Source organism: Meleagris gallopavo, chromosome 1, assembly GCF_905368555.1.
Source record: "Meleagris gallopavo chromosome 1, MGAL_WU_HG_1.1, whole genome shotgun sequence".
In the NCBI taxonomy this organism is placed as follows: Eukaryota; Metazoa; Chordata; class Aves; order Galliformes; family Phasianidae; genus Meleagris; species Meleagris gallopavo.
The window spans coordinates 172,166,212-172,187,956 of record NC_139404.1 but is presented as its reverse complement, the minus strand read 5'-3'; the positions used below and the strand labels follow the sequence as shown (position 1 = coordinate 172,187,956).

Genomic DNA, 21,745 nt, shown 5'->3' with positions numbered 1-21,745 from the left:
GGTACAGAGTGGGTTGGGATATTTGGGGCATGGGAGGGTGAGTTTATTTCATGTTCCAGTTTTTTTTCTTTGTAGGATAAGATTGATTTAGGTGTGTAAGTCTCAACAGTGGCAAGTTATGCTGTCCTCTTATGGAACCTGCTACTGTACTGTCTCTCCTTGCGAATTCTGGTCAGTTCTGTTATAGTTCTGAGGAGTTCTATGTTTTAAATATGAGGTTAGTAGGAAAAAAAATGCCTCACTTGGTGTTCAGGAAGGCAAACACTGGGAGGAAGCATTTCAGACTAATAAAGTGGGATGGGGGCAAGGTAATGGTAGAGAAAAGTTTCCTTTATTTTTATTTTTGCATTCTTGGCTGTGTTTGCATGATCTTTAATAAATAAATAAATAAAATAATTATCCCAACACGTGTCATTTAGTTTTATTCACTGTTGTCTGATTTTATTAATTGCTTTATGTAAATAAAGCTTTCAGTCTTGAAGTAGAAGAGTAATGTGCATCTTCTTTCTCTACTGCGATAGAAGTTTGCATAGTTCAGGATGGATTAGGTGACTAAAGTGATTGAAGCACAAATTAAGGGACTGAATAGCTGAGTTGTTTTTAGAACAGGAATTTAGGAATAAGATATTGTTGCTTATTTGCACTTATTTGTTTAAAAACTTGGGTTTATGGCATAGAGGAAAGGCTTCCAATGAGTTTGCTCTGTTCCTGTGCCTACTGCATTCCCTTTATAGATTGCTTATCTAGATTGCTATCACTCTCTTCAGAGTGGTGAAACTTTCTGAAAATGCAATATCTGCAGATTAAAATTGGTGATGCATAACACTTCTGAAGCATTGCTCTTTAGACTTCTGGGGAAATTGTGCTCTATTTCTCACTGGTGACAGGATGAGGGGAGGTGGCCTCAAGTTGCACCAGGGCAAGTTTATGTTGGATATCAGGAAACACTTCTTTACAGAAAGGGTTGTTAAGCACTGGAATAGGCTGCCCAGGGAGGTGGTTGAGTCACCATCCCTGGATGTGTTTAAAAACCGTTTGGATGTGGTGCTCAGGGACATGAGTTAGTGGAGGGTTGTTAGAGTTAGGGTAGTATGGTTAGGTTGTGGTTGGACTTGATGACCTTTAAGGTCTCTTCCAACCTGAGTGATTCTCTGATTCTATGATTACATTATTTAGAAAACAAAGTTCACTCTGGATGTCTATATTCAGAGAATGTAAGATCTACGCTGACTGTAACAGTTCAAACAAGCTACTTGGTTGCATCTCTAAGTGTGATGATCAAATACATTCAGGAACGAAGGATTTGGACTTTTCAGTTGTGTACGTCTTGGAAGTTTTATTGTACTCTAGGGCAGTCTACTTGAATGTCAAAACCATTGCTGCCAGCCACAAGCTGAAGAAAAAGTCTATTTTGTCAATTTTCTATTTGCTTATATAGTCTTTTTCTGTAACGTTTTAATGGGATTTTGACCCTCACATCTACACAGTTGCTTTTAAAAGCAGGACAGAAAAGGTAAGCATAAAGTAGATAATTAATACTGACTCTTTTTTCTTTTTCCCTCACAGTTTTAAAATTGTGAAATCATGGCTCATTCAAAGACGAGAGCCAATGATGGGAAAATCACGTATCCTCCAGGAGTCAAAGAAATCTCCGATAAAATATCTAAAGAAGAGATGGTGAGAAGGCTAAAGGTTAGTAAAAACACTACCAGTGATTCTATTATGTTTATTTATGTTTTCTTTTGGGCAAAACTTTTTCTATGCTTGGAAGGAGGACCTCTTGGCTATTGTGCCTTCTGTTGATTGCTTTCCTGCATTAACTGGTCCAAATATATTTGAAAGAGTTTTTTGTTCTTTTTTTTTTTTAAAAAAAAAGATAATTAATTTCAAATAGTTAAATTTTATTTCACCTTGTATAGTAAGTCAGTGCTTTTAGAGATGAAAATACTGGAAAATGTGAAAGGGAGTGGGTCTTAATTTTGGAAAGAACGTGGATACATCAGAATAAATTCCATAATGCATTTGTGCTCCTTGCAAGTTTGATTATAAAACCCACTTTATAGAGGCTAATATGAGAATAATAAAGTCTTTGATTATTAGTGTAAATGTATACTAAGTTTCCTGATTTTTATTGACCAGTTTCTTTGGCCTAACGCTATAGAAAAAATGGAAATACTTGGTGGATAATGATGTTGCTCCTGTTCTTTATCTACCCATGTACTTTGACAGGATGGCAAACTTATTAGTGTAATGCAGAGGGGAAGCCCATCACTTGGGCTTGCCCTGATAAACAGGAGGAAACAGGTCTGGGAGAAGTACCTTACACATTCTATGATTTGGAAAAGCTTAATTTGGAATTTTTCTAAAATGTACTTGAAAGTTGCCTGGTATTACTAGTAAATGAACAAAACAATTAGAAACCCCAAAGCACAAGGATTCCTTCCTCCTTCCTCCACCATTAACCTTTCTGTTCCTTGGGAATTTAATTGATGGGTATTGTAGTTTATTCTAGGTTTAATAGCATACAAGTTCATAATTTCTCCTGCTGGGAGTTAATCATAGATAATGATGATAGTGCTGACATTTCTTTTTTAGTTCTTAAAAATGCTTACAGTTCTTACTGATATTTTTTCTCTTATATCTTCATTTGCTGGCATGTATTTCTAGTCCTTGAATTGTCATTTTGCAGAATAAGTGTATGTTACAGGATGTCATGTTTCTTGTCCAGCTGCTCACGCTGGCTTTGCATTCATGGTTATGCAGAGTGAACCACGTGTCCTCCTTTTACTGATTTGGATGATCCAGGCTATTGAAAACACCACAAGGGTGTACACATACATTATAAACATAGTTGCAGGAGCTAAGGAAAACAAGTTTACAGATAAAGACTGTTAACCTTCTCATTTCCCTCTCTGCTGAATTCACATAAGTACGGGGGAAGAAGCTTCCTCTGTAGATTTTGTAATTCCAAGCAGGTAATTTGCTATTTGTTAAGTGAAGACAATCCATTTACCTAAACACAAATTATTGTGCAGTCTGAGAATAAAATATGCAGAACGAATTCATGTATTAGCATAACTTGGCAAGTTGTATGCATTGCTGATCAACCTGTCCTCCAAGTTATAGTGAGTTCAGAGAGCAAAATGGGAAAACAAATGCTCAGAGATAAGGACTGAAAAGGAAAAGGTGATAAATGTTTTTGGAAATGGTTAATATTGTGTGGAAAGTTTTTCTTACTATGCAAGAGCTAAGGGATCGTGTCATGACTCATGTATTTTAGACCAGCAATCTAATAACATAATTTTCCATAAATTATTTGAAATAAAATGATGAAGCCTGTTACTGTAGGAGGATGTAGGAGCCAGAAAAATTGAGTGGGTGAAGAAATGTGGACCACATGTGGAAGCTCCAGGAGTGTTGATGAAGGTGGTCTGGGTGCAATTTCAGGCTCAGGAATTCTGTAACTCATTGCTTTGCCAGAAACTAGAAAAGCATGCTAAGAAAACGGTCTGGTTTTACTTTGTTTTCCTTAAGTGCTGTGACAGATTTGCTCTGGAGAAAAGCTGACTAATTTTTTTTATCAATGTGGAATTTCATCTTGTCAGGGAAGAGAAATGGAAGGTTCATTTCTAGAATGACAAAATCTGTGCTTGTTGCAGGAACACTTGTGACACTTGAGTATTCATTTGTTACCTTGTTAAATATATAAATTTAATTACTTTCCATAGAGGTGAACATCGTTTTCCTTTGCTGATTGTAAAATTACTTATATTATCTGAGGGTGTTGAAGATAGTAGGAGGAGGAAAAAAAAAGGAAACTGAAAAAGAGTAAAGGGGAAAAAATACATTGGAAACTTAAATACTTAAGGGAGAAATGCACAGTTTGAATAAAGATTTGCTGTTCTCCAAATTGTTCAGTGCCTCCTTCTGAATCTTTTGATTTCTGGTCGATTTGGTGATGTATTTGCTCAAAGTATATGCAAAAGCCTGCTGCTGGACTTTTGTCACCTCTGAGGCTGTCTGTTAGGACAGTTGGCAGAGAATTTGACTAATACATCTTATACCCTGAAAAATAAGGCACTGAATTTACTAGTGTTATTCAAACACTTACTGCTGCATTGCTTCTGATAGATGTTGTGCATTTTGTCATCGTGTGTACTGAAGTCTTTTTACACTTTCTTTATAGATGGTTGTGAAAACTTTCATGGATATGGACCAGGACTCTGAAGAAGAAAAGGAGCTGTACCTAAATCTTGCTTTACATCTTGCTTCAGATTTTTTCCTCAAGCATCCTGATAAAGACGTACGTTTGCTGGTAGCCTGTTGCCTTGCTGATATTTTCAGAATTTATGCCCCTGAAGCTCCTTACACTTCACCAGACAAACTAAAGGTAAATAGAATTAATCTGTTTTATTTCCCATGCCTAATTTTTCAACTGAATAATTAATGTTTGGTTATAACTTCTTTTGCTCTGTTTATTTCTGGTTCAGCCTGAGCTGTCCAGGACTTTCACGTGATTCTTGAATAAGGATATTCTGTGAGGTCAAAAGCTCATTGGATAAAGTGATATATAGTACAGCTTTCAATAACTCACGGGGATTTGGATTTATATTGGAAATAGATGTTTTACCAAACTGTCTTCAGGACTCATTAGTACTGGCCTGTTACTTTAGAATTTGTCCCCTGTCTATAGCTTTTATTGTGATATCTTTCAAGATAACTAATGCTTTCACTCAGAAAAACAGATCTGTTGTTTCCAGTTCAACTACGAAGAGATGGTTGCTGGATTTCTGTCTATACAAGCTCTATTGAAACAAAAATACTTCTGTCTAAAGAGAAACTTTCTGATGTGAATTGGAAAATGCAGGAATTACAAACATTGCTGATCCCACTAGATGGAGATGGTTGATTGAGAAATGCCGACTTTGAAAAGGCAATACAGATCTGCCCTGTTTGTTTCAGGACTTTTCATTTTAGGTTGCTTTTTTGTTGTTTTTGAACTCCTATTTTAATAGATGTCTAATTTTCATTTTGGCTTAGAAAATCAATCCCACTTCGCTTACAGTCTGAGTCTAGACTATTGAAATGACTTACACAGAAAATATTGCAGGGGAAAACAATGCTGAAAACCATCATATTTTATCTCCCTGACTTACAAGTGTAGTACAGACACATTCCCCCTCCATAGTAGGATAAAAGAACAGTTGGGGTAAAAGGTGTGCCTGTTACAGTGGGAGAAATCACTCCGTTTCTGATCTAGTGCTTATGTTGAAAGCGCTTCTTAAGCAAGGTCAACACTACAGTTGCAGTTGAAATTGAGGCTTTCTTACCTGACATGCTGGAGAGAAACCTGGGGATTTTTACAAGCTGTATTTTTCTGAATTGTTGTGTCTCTGCTCATACTTACTCAAGTTACCTCTTTTATTGATTACATCATCTCCAGCTTCAGACAAACAAGCTTTCTCTACTGGACTTTGTGTGATGTTAAGTTTCCCAGACTTTCAGTTCAGTTTTGAATAGTGTGTTTTCCTTTGCTTGCTTGTTGGTCTTTTTTTTTTTTTCCCTTCAGAGTTTGGCTAACAAATGATACTAACCCTCCATACAGAATTTCATCTGTCAAGTACTACGATGATTTACATTTTATTATTGGGAAGTTTACATTACTGATCTTTTATTTACAGTGTAATCATGCTACTAGTACTTAGATCTCTGAGTAGACTACAAGCTTCCTCTGTCAGCGTTCAGTTCTGTAATCTGTGTAGATCTTAGAATTCAGTCTCCTGATGCAGATTTCTAAATGCATTTTGAGAAATAAAGACAGGATAAATGGTAGACCTTTGCCTGGGACTGCTGAGGTAGATTATTGCAAACCCCAGTTTCCGCTGAACACAGCTTTTGTGGTTGCAGGACAAGCTCTGATACATATGTTGAAGAGTTCCCTCCACCTTAAGACAAAGAGGTAAGAGGAAGAACACTTCCTCTTGGGTTATATCTTGGCACTATTTTTATCTAGTGTTTAACATCATGCCTATAGTGCAGCTTTCAGAATCTTCTTTAGTAAGTATAGCATCCAAGTTGAAGATGGAAAAAGGGAAGTGCTGAAATGGTTAATTTTTGGAGAGGGGAAAACATCAATCTGAAGTTTTTATTCTGACTTCATACGTCTCTTTATCTCATTTGCACAATGTGTAAGCCCCACAGAAAAGGGGTCAGGATTTGTGGTTCCCCTCTCTTATGTGTATCCTCAGCATAAATCTTTAATGCCTCAATGAGTGTTGAAAGGTCTTTAACAATAGAGACGGAAAATGCCATGAACTGGGTAAAAGCAGAACTGGAGTAGGACTGCTCCTCTGGGATATGAAAACTTCTAAGTGAAGGCTGGGGAAAGCCTGGAGCTCAGTTCTCATTTTCTGGGGTGGAGGTATTCTAATCACTGGTTTGTGTCAAAGGGAACTGCTTAGGCTTATGGATGGTATGCTTGACACAGCTAAAATGGAAATAGGTGAGGGTGTATATAGCAGCAGAATGACGAGCATCTGAATGTATTCTGTTTTGCAGGCTATGGCTCTGATGCACACTGAAGCCTTTGTATGGTTAATTTGTATCAAGACAACAATCCACAGAAAATATCTGATACTCTTCCTGAAGTTGAAGCTTGTGGTTTTGGAGTTTGGGTTGTAATGTGTGCTTTGCTTTATGATGTGGAGGAGTAGTGACAAATTTGTGGAAGTGTTGTGATTTCTTAGCTGCAGCCTAAGTTGATTTATCCTTTGCTTTGTGTGCACAAATGTGTGTTCAAACACTGTACTCTGTGCTCAGGAAAAGGAAAAGCTTTGGGTCATGTAACACCGGGTACTTAAAATTGGCAGATACATTTCAATTTAGTTTGCCTTTTAAAGCAGGAATTGAGGGGGAAGAAAGAAATAGATTTGTTAGTTTTTCATACTACACATTTATTATTTGTGAAGCGTTCAGTTAGACTTATCGCACAGTATTCATTGGTATATATATTCATATACAGTGCAAACAAAACCAGGAAAACTAGTTTTGACCTCATTACAGTCTGAGTTACATTTACTGAACGCTGCATACTGAGCTGCAGGATTAAAAATGCAGATTCTTTGTTAAATTAACACAACTTTTACAAGTAATGCTTTAAAAAAAAAAAAAAAAGAATCATTATACATAAAGATAAAGCATGATCTCTAAAATGAAGTAGTTCTTATATTTGGCATTCTCCTAGATGCTCCTTTTCTTGTTTAGTTGAATCCTTACCTTCCCTGAGATTCAGTTTGTGTGGCTGCCAGACTTCTCAGTGCCTTCTGGCCTGTCAGTTCTTTAGATAATGGAGCTCATTGCCCATGGGCTACTGGCATAGTAGTGCTTCAGGCACTGCCTTTGAGGGGGGGAGTTCTGCAGACTGGTCTTTGTCTATGGACTGAATGCTTTTTAGTGGTAGGAGTCCACAAGGTGTACTCTTTGAACTGCGTATTCTGGTTTAATTTCAACCAGGGAATGTGATGTGTGCTCTGTAACTGATCTGAAGCGTGAACCAAATGGCAAGTTCTCTGATCATCCCTAGTTAACACATCAAAGCTACAGTCTTCTTGAATTCCACAAAGCTGCATCTTTGAGCCATGTTCTTGCTGTACTTTTAAAATTTTATTTATTTGTTTGTTTATTTATTTATTTTTACCGAGTGGTGGTGATGTGTATTCTAATTCCTGTTTATTACCTAGAGCAGTAAATGCTTGGGTTATTTATTAAGGCTGGATTTTGTGCTTGTAGGCTTAAAAAGATGGAACTATATTCTCATCTCCTCTCTATCTCATCGTTCTTGGTTGGGGGCAAGGTGGAATGGTCATTTGGAAACACAACAGAAAAGCTTTCTAATCTTAAGTGGACAGCATGTGGGAGAGGCTCGTGAGCTTTCCTTGTGTATTTATGCAACTTAGTGTGAAAATTGCTAATAGATCACAATTCCTTTCTTCTAAGGAAACTTTCAATGGTTAACTGTAAGGCTTTCATGTATTTATAATGGCAACTTCATACACTTTATAATTAAGTTGTATCCAAATTATTAGGAATACGCTTGGGGCTGTGAACACTATTGCTGGATGATGATGTGTACTTCTCAGTCTTTTGATTTAAAATAGGAATTTCTAGGTATTCCTTATTCAAATATAAAAAGTAGTTTAAAAGGACACCTTCCTCTGTTTCCATTTTTGTTCGTAATTGATTACTTGTTCCTTATGACCTCCCTGGATTTATTTTGAGAGATTTTTTTGACGTTTTCTGTGCTGAAAATAGATACAGAAAGCAGGAGAAACTTTGTTGTTTTTGCCAGTCTTTTACGAGAGATGTGGTCTGTCAGTAGCACTGTGATGGTAAAATGCACGAATGCTGTATATAAATGTATCATAGTACTCTTAGGAAAGCTCCAGTTGGCTACTACTTTATTTCCTCTTCTCTCCTGTTCAAACCCATTGCAGCATAAGGTAAAAATTTAAAATTCATTGTCCTTGTGAATAACGCTGACTTCTGTGCCATATCAGCCAACTGCAGCTTTACTTATCAACTTGTCTGTTTTTAGTTTGAAAAGAAAAACCTTTTGCTTCCTCAGAAAAATAAAACTTCCTCAATTCTTTTTACAAAAAGTTTGAAGCATTTTAAGATTAATCCTTGAGATGTTTTGTAGATCTCATTCTTTAAGGACAGTAAAATAGTGTCTCTGTCGTTACTATGTATTTTTTTTGTGAAGAATAGTATTAGTAATTTCAAAAGATAGTCTATTATAGTTCTAAAAGTTTCATTTCATGTGATTAAATGTAACTTCTTTTCTTTTCAGGATATATTTATGTTCATAACAAGGCAACTTAAGGGTTTAGAAGATACAAAAAGCCCCAGTTCAATCGATATTTTTATTTACTTGAGGTAAGCTTGATAACTTAATATAAAATTTAAATGCTATTTTTAAACTCAATCTTATAACTGCTTTATTTTTTTCCCTTTTCAACTTAGAACATTGCTTGGGTGAAGTCTTATAACATATGTTTTGAGTTAGAAGACAGCAATGAGATTTTCACACAACTGTACAGGACACTGTTTTCAGTAATAAAGTAAGTATTGTCACAGTTATATTATTGTATGATTGACAAGTTGTTTCCAACTTAGATGTTCAACCTGTTGTTAGGCTTTAAGCATTCACAAGCTTAATTTTTGTAGCCCCCTTCAATTCAGTTTAACTAGAAGTAGCTGTCAGTTCCATATGCTTTAATTAAACAAGATACGCAGCAAATTCTTTTCTTCATTCTATTCGTTTTCTCTTACTGCATTTATTTTACTTTTTTCTTGAAGCTGAAGTTGAGTGATACAGTATACAGTTCTAAGAGAACTGGAGGATTCTTACTGTAAAAATGTGGCACAGAGGATAGTGGACAACGGAAGGAACGATTGGAAATCAATCTATCTAGTCCACCCCTCCCTGCTCAGCAGGGTCAACTAGCACAGCTTGTCCTCAAAGATGGAGGGTCTGTGGCCTCTTGGTGCAAGCTGTTAATAGTGTTCATTCACACTACCGGGAAATTAATAAAATATCATATGTTTAAATAGCATTCAACTTGTTCCCATTGCTTTTTGTCCTGTCACTGGGCATTACTGAGATGAGTCTGGTTTTGTCATCTTTACTTCCTAAATCAGATATTTAAATATAACAAGTTCTTCCTGAGCCCTTGCTGCTGGAGGCTAAAAAAAAAAAAAACAAAAACAAACACATCTCTCTCAACTGCTTCATTTATGAGAGCTGTTCCAGTCTGAAGTCATGTTTCTGGCCCGTTGTTGGCCTGGCTCCAACATATCTATGTCTCAGCACTGGACACCAGGTGTGAACTTAACAATGTTGAGGAGAAAAACTTCTTAGTATTCTGTCTTGTGGTAGGGACTGATACAGTCCTTTCTAGTATAGTTGTAAACATCAAGGGCATGAGATTTGAGAATGAAAAGTGCAATATGCGCTCCAGAAACTTCAGTAGTTTGACTTCTAAGAAAACTTGTGATTTGATAATTATTATTGATATTCCATGGGTTGTTTTCTTTTGGTATTGTCTTGGAGAATATTCTGATTAAAACTTTGTCCTTTATGTGGATAGGACACTGAGAATTCTTGTTTTTGATTTCAGCAATGGACATAACCAAAAAGTACACATGCACATGGTTGATCTAATGAGCTCTATCATTTGTGAAGGAGATACTGTGTCACAGGAACTTTTGGATACAGTGTTAGTTAATCTAGTGCCAGCACATAAGGTAAGAGTTACTGTTTTGTAATTGTTCTTAAGATTTGTCTTATATTCAGATATTTAGATTTTTGCTGATAGAATAGCTTTAGCAAGTATGTTCCTGTTATTCGATATAATTTTTTTGTTAGCCAATTTTAATAACTATAAAGTTTAGTATCACTTTATTGCTTTGATTCATGTGGCATAAGCCAAAGTAATAGCAGTTAAAGTCATTCTAAGGCTTTAATGTCATATGAATTTATGCATAGTTTATGATACATGGCCAGTGCTGCCAGACATTTATATGGAAGGTACATGTGTCCTTGGGAAAGCTTTTGATTAGTGTAATGCTGTATCAGCCATTCAAAACATTGTGCTGTCCTGAGCAGGGGGGTCGTTAGAAGCACATTGCATGTTTTTGACACAGTCATAGAAATAATTGTGTTCAGAAACAGTGGCTGTCTTACCTTAATGAGTAGTGGTGGTTGGTTTTCAAATAAAAAATGATTAAAAATAAATTGTACAGTGAACTGTGAGAAGCAATTATCTGTAGACCTTTAAGAGACATTTTATTCTGAAAACTAGCCAGGTCTTACTGAAATATGTTGGGTTACAGTCAAGAAGACTTGTGAGATTCTGAGAACTTCTGGGAAATTATGTAGGAATTGTGTACTTAGCAGGATTTGAGATAATTTTTGGAATAGTGTCACCTGACAGCTTATTTTTTTTTTTCCTGAAAAGTGAGTTCAGTAAAGATACTCATTTTTCCTAATTGTTACTTCTAAAAAGCGTTAGAGTTGAGTGAATTGAGTGGATGTGAACTGAGGAATGTTGATGAATCTGGAGAATCTGAATAAACTTTTTGTAAGATGCTCAATGTTTCGTGCAGCATGCGATTTATTTTTCTGTTGACAAGGAAGGACTAACTATTTAGCATAGTCTTGGGTTTTGTTTCAACTGGAGAAGTTTTTTAGCTGTGTCTTCTAGGGAGTACTTTTGTGCCAGGAATGAAAACTGTGTGGCTAAAACCTAGATTCACAAAATAAAACCTTGGAGTACAAGAAACAAAAGCAGGAGTGTGCAAAGTATTTCAATTTGCATTGTTTCAGTTGTTAAACATTTGCTATTTGTTTCATGGTGTGATGTGTGTTGAAATGATTTTACTGCACTGTCCTTAGGATTCAAGCTTATTAAACTGATTTTTGAGTAATTTGTATGCTGTTAGTTTGGCTCCAGCATTGAAACAGTTTTGTTTCAAAGTGGATTTAAAGTTATTGACTGGGAATGTTTTAATAGGAAAGGTAATTGGAGTTCTGTATTTTCTCTTACCTCTGATTAAAACTTTGGCTGCTTGGATGGGTTACTTGTTCATGGGTTGCTTTTTAACTGAAGCAGTTTCGTAACTCTAGTCCGTGTCCTGATTACTTTAAACTTTAGGTTTTTTAACCTTTTTCATGTTAATGGAAAGAAGTTTCTTGTATTTTTGTTTCATCTCTATTTCTGTGTATAATAATGTAAAATTTTAGAGTTTGTGTAGTGGCTACAGGATGTGGTTAGGTGCAAGTGTGTAATGAATTCATTGTGAGAATCTTTCCACTAATGAAACATCAGAGGGATTAGGTTTCGGGCCTCCCAAAGTCAAGAGTTTTGACTGATTTATCTTTTGGGCTCTATGGGTTATAGGGTGGGGGAAGTTCAAAAACCAGATTGCCCACCAAAAATGACACAATGGGAAGTGTTGGTGTAATGGTAAATAGTAAATTCTTGTCTGGTCGGATTCCCTGGGAACCAAAAGTGTATTTTTCATGGAGTGAGTGAAGCATAGAGTTGTTACTACCTCAGATTTGAAAATGATTAGATGAGGGATTGTTGGGTATAAGACAACTATGTTAATGGCAAATGACATGGGCAAACTGTGTATTTTCAACACAGCCAGCAGGATGGTTGTACAGGTGAGGGACTGTGGAGTGAATTCAGTGATTGTACTGTGGAAAAATAATGGTATTGGTAGTATGACTTCAGGTTTATAAGCAGTTCCACTGGGTAGCACTAAGTTGAAAACTTAAGGAGCTTGATCTATGTATTTTATCAAAGGAGCCTTCTGTGTCTTTTGGGAAGAGAAAGTTCACACAGTTTCTGTAGTTACGAACCCGGATGCTAAGGTTCAGTGGCTGGGTTTTGATTCTAAGATTACCTGAATGTTTTTAAGAGTTATAGTAATTAAATTACTAATTTACTAAAGGTTACTTCACTTACTGATACTTAATAATCAAGATCAGTACTTTATTTTTCCTAAGAGAAGTGCTGAATGCAAGCTGTAGTTCTGTGTAGCAGGTAATAAACAGTGGTGCTAGCAGGATGACTGCAAAATTCAGGCAGAGGAGCACATATTGAGAATGGGACGTGTTATCAAATGTCTCCCCGCCATAATTAGTAATCACTGAAGTAGTCTCAGATGTTCCATCTGACTTGAGCAAATATCAGATAATAAAACGACACAATTTGTTGGACCGTTGCCCAGCTCTGAATTTCTTTGCTATTTAAGCATCTTCTTTTTCTCGTTTGGCTCTTCTTTCTTTCTACAAATTCCATTGAAATTCTTTTGATAGGATTACATTAAGAGGCAATGAAGTAAATAGTGAACTAAACCCAGAAAATATTGGAACCAAGGGAGAAGTAGTCAATATAAAAATGCAAGACAAATTAATAGTTTTTTAATTGCCCTTTTCAGATTATAAAGCCTTTATATTAGCACCTGTAAACAGTTCTGTGTTTGTGCAGTGTTAGCAGGCAAATTGTACTTCATTTCCTGGAGTGTTTAACAGTGTTCCATTTTCAGCCTCAGGAGTGCTACAGGGAATCCCACACTGCACATCTGACATGATTAATGTGCTTATCTTCTCAGAAAAGTGATATTGACAATTAAATTCCTAACTGTCTCTATTAGAAACTTGCTTAATAATTAGTACTATCTATCTTGGCAACACCTCAGCTGCTTTTTCTGTATTGTCAGCCACCCTTAAAAACCTGTCTCCTCCTTCTCCCTCAGAAGAACTAGAGGATCCATTTAAATTTGCTTTGTAGAGTGCTCTTGGATACAACTTCCCCTGCTGTGTCCTTGGTTAGCAGAAATAAAATTGAATACCCTTTTCAAATTAAAAGAAAAAATACTTGAAAAAAATGTATTTCTTTAGGAATATTTGCTCTAGATATATGGCCTTAACTCTAGGAATAAAATTTAGATGTTATAAAAAAGTAAGGATTAGATTGAAGCCAGCTGCACTTCCTTTTTGAAGAAAAAGATGAGTGGCCTGCATTTGCTTTAAAATATGAGTACAAATTATTTTCATTCTTAATTGCTTTGAGCTGCGTTAAATTGGACTTGATGAGACAACTGGAAAAAGTGACTGGGAAAAAAATTCAGTAGGCCTGTATTTCTGCCACTGTCAAACCCATCGTATCTACGTGACTGGTTTTTGGCAAACTGTCCTGGAGAGCCTGGCCTGTATAACCACAGAAATGTCCCTGTCATGCTGTGAGAGAGCCTGCTGTCTTCTTTTGTCTGTGGCACAAGTTAGTCAGACATTCTGGAGAAGAACAGGTATAAAAAATGGTGTGACAAAACTTGAGTTTTACACTTGTGGAAGATATTGATGCCATATGAGAGTTTAGATAAGGAAAAGAAGGAATTTAAGTCAGATTTTACCTTATGGTATTTCTCCTTTGTTGAGAACCCTCATGAGAAGATTGAAGTACCTTTATGGCTATTAATTATGGCTATTAAATTAGTTAACAAGATGGGCTTCTTGAACATCTTCTAACCAATTTTGTTTTGGCCTGGTTTGCTCATGTTTTGATTTCAACTGGGGCAATGCTGGTTTTGCTTATATCCTGAAGCTGTAAAAGGGAGGAAAACACTTTTTCCTGTGCTTTTAAGACAATTTTATAGAATCATAGAATCGCAAGGTTGGAAATGACCTGCAAGATCATCTGGTCCAACTGTTCTCCCATCACCATTGCTACCACAAACCTCTAAGCCATATCTTGCAGCTCCTCATCCAGATACCTCTTGAACACTGCCAGGGACGGTGACTCCTCCACCTCCCTGGGCAGCCATTCTAGTGCCTGACCACTCTGAGAGAAAAAGTTCTTCCTCATGTCTAACCTAAACCTCCTCTGGTACAGCTTCTGGCCATTTCCTTGCATCTTGTTTGTTGCCTGGGAGAAGAGGCCAAACCCCTCCTCACCACAACCTCCCTTCTGGAAGTTGTAGAGTGCAATGAGGTCTCCCCTGAGCCTCCTCTTCTCCAGACTAAACAATCCCAGCTCCCTCAGCTGCTCCTCATAAGACTTGTGCTCCAGACCCCTCACCAGTTTCGTTGCCCTTCTCTGGCCTCAATGTCTTTTTTGTAGTGAGGGGCCCAAAACTGAACTCAGTACTCGAGGTGTGGCCTCACCAGTGCTGAGTAGAGGGGGATGATCACCTCCCTGCTCCTGCTGGCCACACCATTTCTAATGCAGGCCAGGATGCCGTTGGCCCTCTTGGCCACCTGGGCACACTGTCAGCTCGTGTTCAGCCGGGCATCAACCAACACCCCCAGGTCCCTTTCGTCTTCAGAGTCATCCAGTCACTCATCCCCAAGCCTGTAGTACTGCATGGGGTTATTGTGGCCAAAGTGCAGGACCCAGCACTTGGCCTTGTTGAAGCTCATCCCATTTTGTCATTTATTTAAAAAAAAAATACAGCTTTTGGACATTTGAGGACTTTGCCTATCAGCAGAATTAAGTTCATGAGGCGTGGAGGAAAAAGATAGTTCTTCAGCAAAGAACTTTCCTTTGACCGTTTGCAGCTTTATTTATTTATTTTTTTTTAGATAGAATGGAGTGTGATGTGAGTAATTTACTCAGGGTTGGAAACTGCTACTTCTAGGCCTTATCCCAGCAAACATTATCATACTGGGAGTCCTTTTGTCTGATATTTAATGGCTTAGTTATGAAAGATCTCTGTTCTTTTAGACTTCCTTTCCTAAGGCTGCTTGCAAGAACTTCTATTAAATTTTTAGAATTTTGGTTATTAGTAGTTGGGCAAATGGCAGCTTCCTTAATATCAGCTGCTGTGTGAAAGATACAAGCGGAAAATGTCATTAGTATATAAATCAAAACAGATCTGCCTCATGGAACTTTGCTGTGCTAAGTCTGCAGTTCAACCTCTTTTGCATGTAGATGAGATCCTGCTCAGGTGTTCACTCTTGCCCAGGTGAAAACTGCTGTCTTGGCTTTGGTTTGGTGAACTGTGGCAGTCAAGAAGGATTGGAACAGTAACTGCCAGTGGTATACAGTTCTTATTGTGGCTGTGTATGCGTTTTATTTCCTGAAGAGTCACAATTCTGATAAAATAATAAAAAGCAGATACTACAGGCAGGAGTACTTTCTTATTTTTTTCATATTAGAACCTCCTCTGCTGGCATTCAGAATAGTGACAAATTTTGTAAAAAGACTGCTGGTATTGACTCTTATGTCCCCTTTTCATGTAAGAGATGGGGAAATATTGCAAGGATAAAAACTAAGAATGATTATTTTTCTTCAGGAAGAGAAGGACTCAAAATTTTAAATTGCGAATAAAAAAGACTGAAACGAAGCCTTTCATTTTCAATGTTTGACAACCTCTGAGATATCTCATTTTGAGGCCAGTGTCAGAACCATTTGCTTCTTTTTGCTGAGAGTCCTGATCATCTTAGGATATTTTCAACATGTCTCAAAGAAGAGACTTAAACTGCAGTAATTTTAACAATAAGCTTTGGCTTTCCTTTGGTTGCCTTATAACTGATATACCTGAAAATACCACCACCAATGGTAAGTCACTTTATAGAATCCTAGAAATATTAGTAACATAGAGCACTTGATTGCTGAACTGCTTCTGTTACAGCATAGCTTTAATGTCATATCTCTTCTGTTCCTGGTGTGATGTGACAGCGATGTTTCAGTCTTCCTGTAGCTGATCTGTTTCTCAAAAGCGAGGAAGTAGTGTGGGTTTTATTTCTCACCGATATTCACAAGAAGGTGGGATTCACTGCAGGCTGGCTTTGGTGATTCCTTTTTGTTAGCATTTTTTGTAAGAATTCTAGTACCTTTCTAGTAGTGGCAATTTTGTTCATCTTTCCCTATTGGATCTGAGTGAAGTAAATGCTTCAGACATGATCTTCCTTGTCTTCTGACTTCAGTCACTCACCTTAGCTGTCAGGAGGCAAATCAAAGCTTCTGCTGTTTTATTTTAACAGGAAATGTTAATCTCTTCCCACTGCTGTCTGGAAGCCTGCATTTCTGTACAGCTTTTTGAATTACAGGCCTAATATTCTCAATCTCTTTGTAAAATCTTTTTCATTTAGATAGCTACACAGAACTGCACATACACATTACCTGCACATGTCTGAGTGTGGCAGTGCATCTTGTTTGCTGTTCATCATGCTAAAATAAAGTTTACTTCCTTATAGATGAGCTCTGTAACAAAATTACCTTTTTAAACTGTTTTCTAGTGAATAAACCATGATTTTTTTTTTTTTATTTTGCAAAAATATCAAAATTGAAAGGATTGTATTTTTACAGAGACTTGTAACTATTAAGCATTTATATATAATTTTGGTATCGAGTACTGCAGTGCATCAGTGAAGTTTGCAGTAGGTGACACAAGAGTTGGGTTGCCTTTTGTTCTGAAAATGTTTTGAAAATAACTGTGATATAAAAATTGGAGAACGGACTCAGCAAATGTGCACGGTGTGTGGTGGGGCAGGAAGGAAATGATGGCAGAGCAATACCTTAATTAAAGGAATGGAGGAGGAGGAATAGTGTGAGCTTTTGTTTCTGTTTATTAGTTTGTTAAATTTTTGTTAGCTTGTCATCTTTACACTCAAGGGTAAAAGTTGAATGTTTTTTTCCTGTCTCAGGCTAAAATACCAAGCCTCTCTGGGAGGTGCTTTAGAGAGACTGTGATCATAATCGATAGGTGGCTACTTGATTCAAGGGCAGGATTCTGCTTTATATTACATTCTTGTGAAGAGTCTTGCATCAGTGTTGCCTGTAAATGCCTTGAAGTTACTTCGTATTGCTTTTCTCATTTTTGGCAAAGCTGATAGATAGCAACAGTAAAATGCGGGAACTGACATTGTTGAGCATTCAGTCTTAGAAGGAACAACTGAAAAGTAAGCTCTGATTTATGAGACGTTTTCTATGCTTTATTTGGACTTGTTTTGGTTTGACTGTATAATCTTTATAACTGAGAGTGTTAAAAAGATGCTGTTTCTTTAATACATTCATTGATGTATGGTAAATCTAAACTTTTCTGTTTATTTTTTAAGTCTAATTCATGTACTTAAAATTTTTGTTTTATTTTTCAGAATTTAAACAAACAAGCCTATGATTTGGCAAAGGCTTTGCTTAAGAGGACAGCACAAGCAATTGAACCATACATCACTAATGTAAGTGAAGACTGCAAACAAATATGGAAATAAATAGATTTTCCAGTAGTAAGCTGTGTTATGAAAAGAATGAATTCCAAAAGTCACAGAGTCATAGAATGGCCTGGGTTGAAAAGAACCACAAAGATCACCTAGTTTCAATCCCCTGCTATGTGCAGGGTCACCAACCACCAGACCAGGCTGCCCAGAGCCACATCCAACCTGGCCTTGAATGCCTCCAGGGATGGGCATCCACAACCTCCTTGGGCAACCTGTTCCAGTGCGTCACCACCCTCTGTGTGAAAAACAGTGTAACTTCAAAAGCTCATAATTGTTCTTTGAGATAGTTGTTATATTATTGAAACACTCTCCCTTTGACTCTATTTCTTTACCATATAGAAACTAGTAAGTCCTTACCAGTTTTGTTTTCTAAAATGGAGTGAATAGTTCACTTTCTGCTGTCTTAAGGGACCTTGCTTTTAATTCTTAACCTGATCAGAAGACGCAGTAGAGTCATAGAATCGTTATGTCTGGACGAGACTGAGATCCTCTGGTCCAGCCATCTGCCCATCCCCAACATGCCTTGTTTCTTGAATACCTCCAGGTACAATCACCTCCCTTGGCAGCCTGTTACAGTGCATTGCCATTCTTTCTGAGAAGTTTTTCCTAATATCCAATCTAAGCCTAACTAAAGGCTATTATCTCTTCTCCTACTGCTGTTACCTGGGAGAAGAGACCAAACCCACGCCTCACTACAACCTCCTTTTAGGGAGTTGTGGAGTGATAAAGCATCCCTTGGGTCTCCTCTTCTCCGGACTAAACAATCCCATTCCCTCAAGTTCCCTGGAAGTTGTGTTCTGGACTCTTTACCAGCAAATGTGCTTATATGTTCTTACTGTTTTTGCAGCAAAGCATGAATATTTTTTTTTCTTCTTTGTTTTGTTTGCTTGTTTGTTTTGGTGGTGGTGGCTTTGATTTGGAGAAGAGATAAGACTATTTAGAAGCTATTAGAAGTTAAGACAGCAGAACTTCAGTGTCTCCCTCTCAGGAAAAGAGGAGGAAACAGAATCTAAGAATAGGTAGTAAGGAGGACAAGTGATTAGTGGGTTGAAGAGTATAGCCAAGTTCAATGTAGTAAAAACAAAACAACAAAGAAAAACAACAGCAAAGAACATCAGTAGGCATTGTGCATGGAGAGTGAAGACAGGAAGAAGAGGTCATACATGAATATTCTTTGAATTAAGTTGCACAATCGGAAAAGAAATAATGTTTTTTTTTAAGTAGTTAAAGATCTAGTAAGTCTTATGGAAGCTATCCAAAACCTCAGGAGCTTGAAAACAGTGAAAAATTTTGAATGCTTTTTGTTGCTTTCTTTTAACACCTGTGGTACTTGGGGATTATGTTCTAAGATTTAAAAAGTATCTTCAGTGTAAACTCTCACTCCAAACCCACTTGTCAAACTTACTGTTTCAGAGGAGATTGCATAGGAATGTTTTTCTGATGTTCAGCTGCAAGCTTTCTGAAATTATTCGTAGCCTTCCTGTAGTAAAGCAAACATTACTGCTTGTGCTTTTTCCTTTACGTGTAATTTTGAACATAAACCAAGATTATATATCAAGATTATATATTTACAAGATCTTCTATAATGTTGTGGTGTAAAGTCTTGATTTGTTCTCTGCTGCACTCTTGTGTCACCCCCCCAACCCCCCTTTAAACTGTAAAACTACAGTATAGATTTAGCAGTGGACAGGCTTGAGATTTAGAAAAATTGTGTGTGTGTGTGTGTGTGTGTGTGTGTGTATACACATATATACACACTGTTGTTATTGATGTACACTCTGTTTTACTTCCTAGTTCTTCAATCAGGTTCTGATGCTTGGGAAAACATCAATTAGTGACCTGTCAGAGCATGTGTTTGACTTGATTCTGGAGTTATACAATATAGACAGTCATCTCTTGCTTTCTGTTCTACCCCAGCTTGAATTCAAACTTAAGGTAAGCATTTCTCATACTTCCAATCTTTTTGAAACGTGTGTGCTTTTCACTATTATTACAACTTTTGTACTGACATGGTCTTTTTTTTTGCCTGTTTTTAGATGTAAAACACGTCTCTGCATTGCTTAAAACTCTCAAAGCACTTGAGAGTAGTTTAGCTTCAGTGTATCAACATAAAATACAGGTGTGCATGTTTGTATCATTCAAGCAACAGCTTCATGTTAAAATAGTAATTTGTGAATTAGTTGAGAATTTGGTCTGTTGTGTTCCTTGGTTACTGTAATGTTTATTGTAAAGGACTTCAATATGATGAAAGCATTTTGCACTACTAGCTGTGCAGGGAATCTACATCTGTTCTGCATAGCGAAGTCTGTCAGGGATAGGTTGGACCCCATGCTAATGGGTACTGATGCAGTGACAATTTCCATCAAACAGGAGGTCTTTCACAGGTGGAAACAGAAATAAGTCTTGCATTCATTGCTACAGTGAATGAACCTCTGATTTAGTCAAGCTCTATTTGAAAAAAAAAAAAAAAAAAAAAAAAAACTTGTTTGCACTGTCTGTGTTTGTTTGGTTTCATGTCTTTCTTCTTGACTATGTGCCATCTCAGTGCATCTTTATCACTTGGAGAAAGTCAGTATAGCAGCTGATGCTCCTTTTGTTTTTTTCTTATTCATTTTGTTGTTCCACCAGGTTTCTGTGCAAGAGCGGGGGAATTTGGTTAGCTTTAGTGTTACAAACTTTGAAACTAATTCCTTACTAAACTTAAAGGCTGCTGTGTGGTGGGCAACTTTTTAAGTTTGGATGTATTTTAATTATTAAAGATGAGGTCTAGATTTAGAAGATCTAGAAGATCCTATAGGCAGTTCATTTATTAGATGACAACTTGATCACATCTACAATTTTTTCATTAATCTTGTCAGGCACACTACGCTGTGTGAAATATTTGTAATGGTTGTATCTTTCCTGTTTAATTCATATTTCTGGAAAAAAAAGTAGGCCTCAGTTTACTTCTTGCCATCTGCCTTTAAAGCAGATTTTTTTCAGCCTGTTCCTAGGGATGGAGAACAATTATTGTTCTAGTTCCAGTAAAAACACAGTTTGTGCAACTGAAGCTGTTATTCATAAGATTTCATCTTAAGTGCTGTGTGTGTGTGTGTGTGTGTGTGTGTGTGTTTCATGGCTGTAATTGCAGTCATCTTTCCATTTTAGGTCCATTTAAAACTAGCTTCTTGAATCCTCTTTGTGCTCCTAATGTGCCACACTTTACATTGACTCACGTATTCCTTTATTTCAACTTATGCTGCTTGTTTATATCCCATTTTACCATTTGAATAAGTAGGTTTAGTAGCCATACTTTTTTTTAATTTCTCCAGGAGCTTTCCCTGTTTGTTTCTTCCAAAATCAGCTGGATGATTTTGGTTCTCAGCCTTTCCTTGGTTTCTTCATCTCCCTTTAAAAGGACATTTCTTCATGTCTGCATTCCTGCTCTTTGTTTAGGATATTCTTCTTAGGTATAAACATGTATTTTGTTGCTTCCTCTCTCCTCAGTCTTACTCCAGCTTTTCCTTACAGCCTGAAGCCCTACTGGTAAGGAGGCTGGCGCTTTTAGCACTCCATGTTACAAGTGCTAAAATGTTTCCAATAGATGTAAATTTTAATAGCTACATTGTTACTGTTCTTATTCCTTGATCTCTTGTTAATCTCTGGAGCCCTTGGTGATTCTCTCCAGTGCACGGTAATGCTACTGTGTGAGTGGTTTTATTGCACTGAGTGTCTTCAGATTACAAGGATAAAGTTATATGCTTGGTTTGTCCTATTGGCTGTCAAATCTAATTTGGTCCATCTTTTATAGTAAAAATAAATAAAAATCCAAACTCATAAAACTTTTATATGGTGTAGTATAATCCTGTTTTAAGTGAGTTAAGAGGCCTTCCTGTGGTTAAAAGAGCACTTTGAAGATGAATGTTCTGACCTATTAATGAACTACAGTCAGCTTGTCTGAGATTAGCACAAGTTCTT

General features: G+C 37.0%; 1 protein-coding gene across 1 annotated transcript in view; it reads left to right on the top strand.

Moving 5' to 3' along the window:
* PDS5B (PDS5 cohesin associated factor B) overlaps positions 1–21,745 on the top strand; it is a 110,708-nt gene that overhangs the window by 19,853 nt on the left and 69,110 nt on the right. The window contains 8 exon segments of the mRNA XM_085216047.1: positions 1,567–1,692; positions 4,187–4,390; positions 8,849–8,897; positions 8,900–8,934; positions 9,022–9,119; positions 10,179–10,305; positions 17,669–17,749; positions 19,583–19,723. Of these exon segments, the coding sequence (XP_085072173.1) occupies positions 1,585–1,692; positions 4,187–4,390; positions 8,849–8,897; positions 8,900–8,934; positions 9,022–9,119; positions 10,179–10,305; positions 17,669–17,749; positions 19,583–19,723 (843 nt within the window). The 5' untranslated portion in view covers positions 1,567–1,584.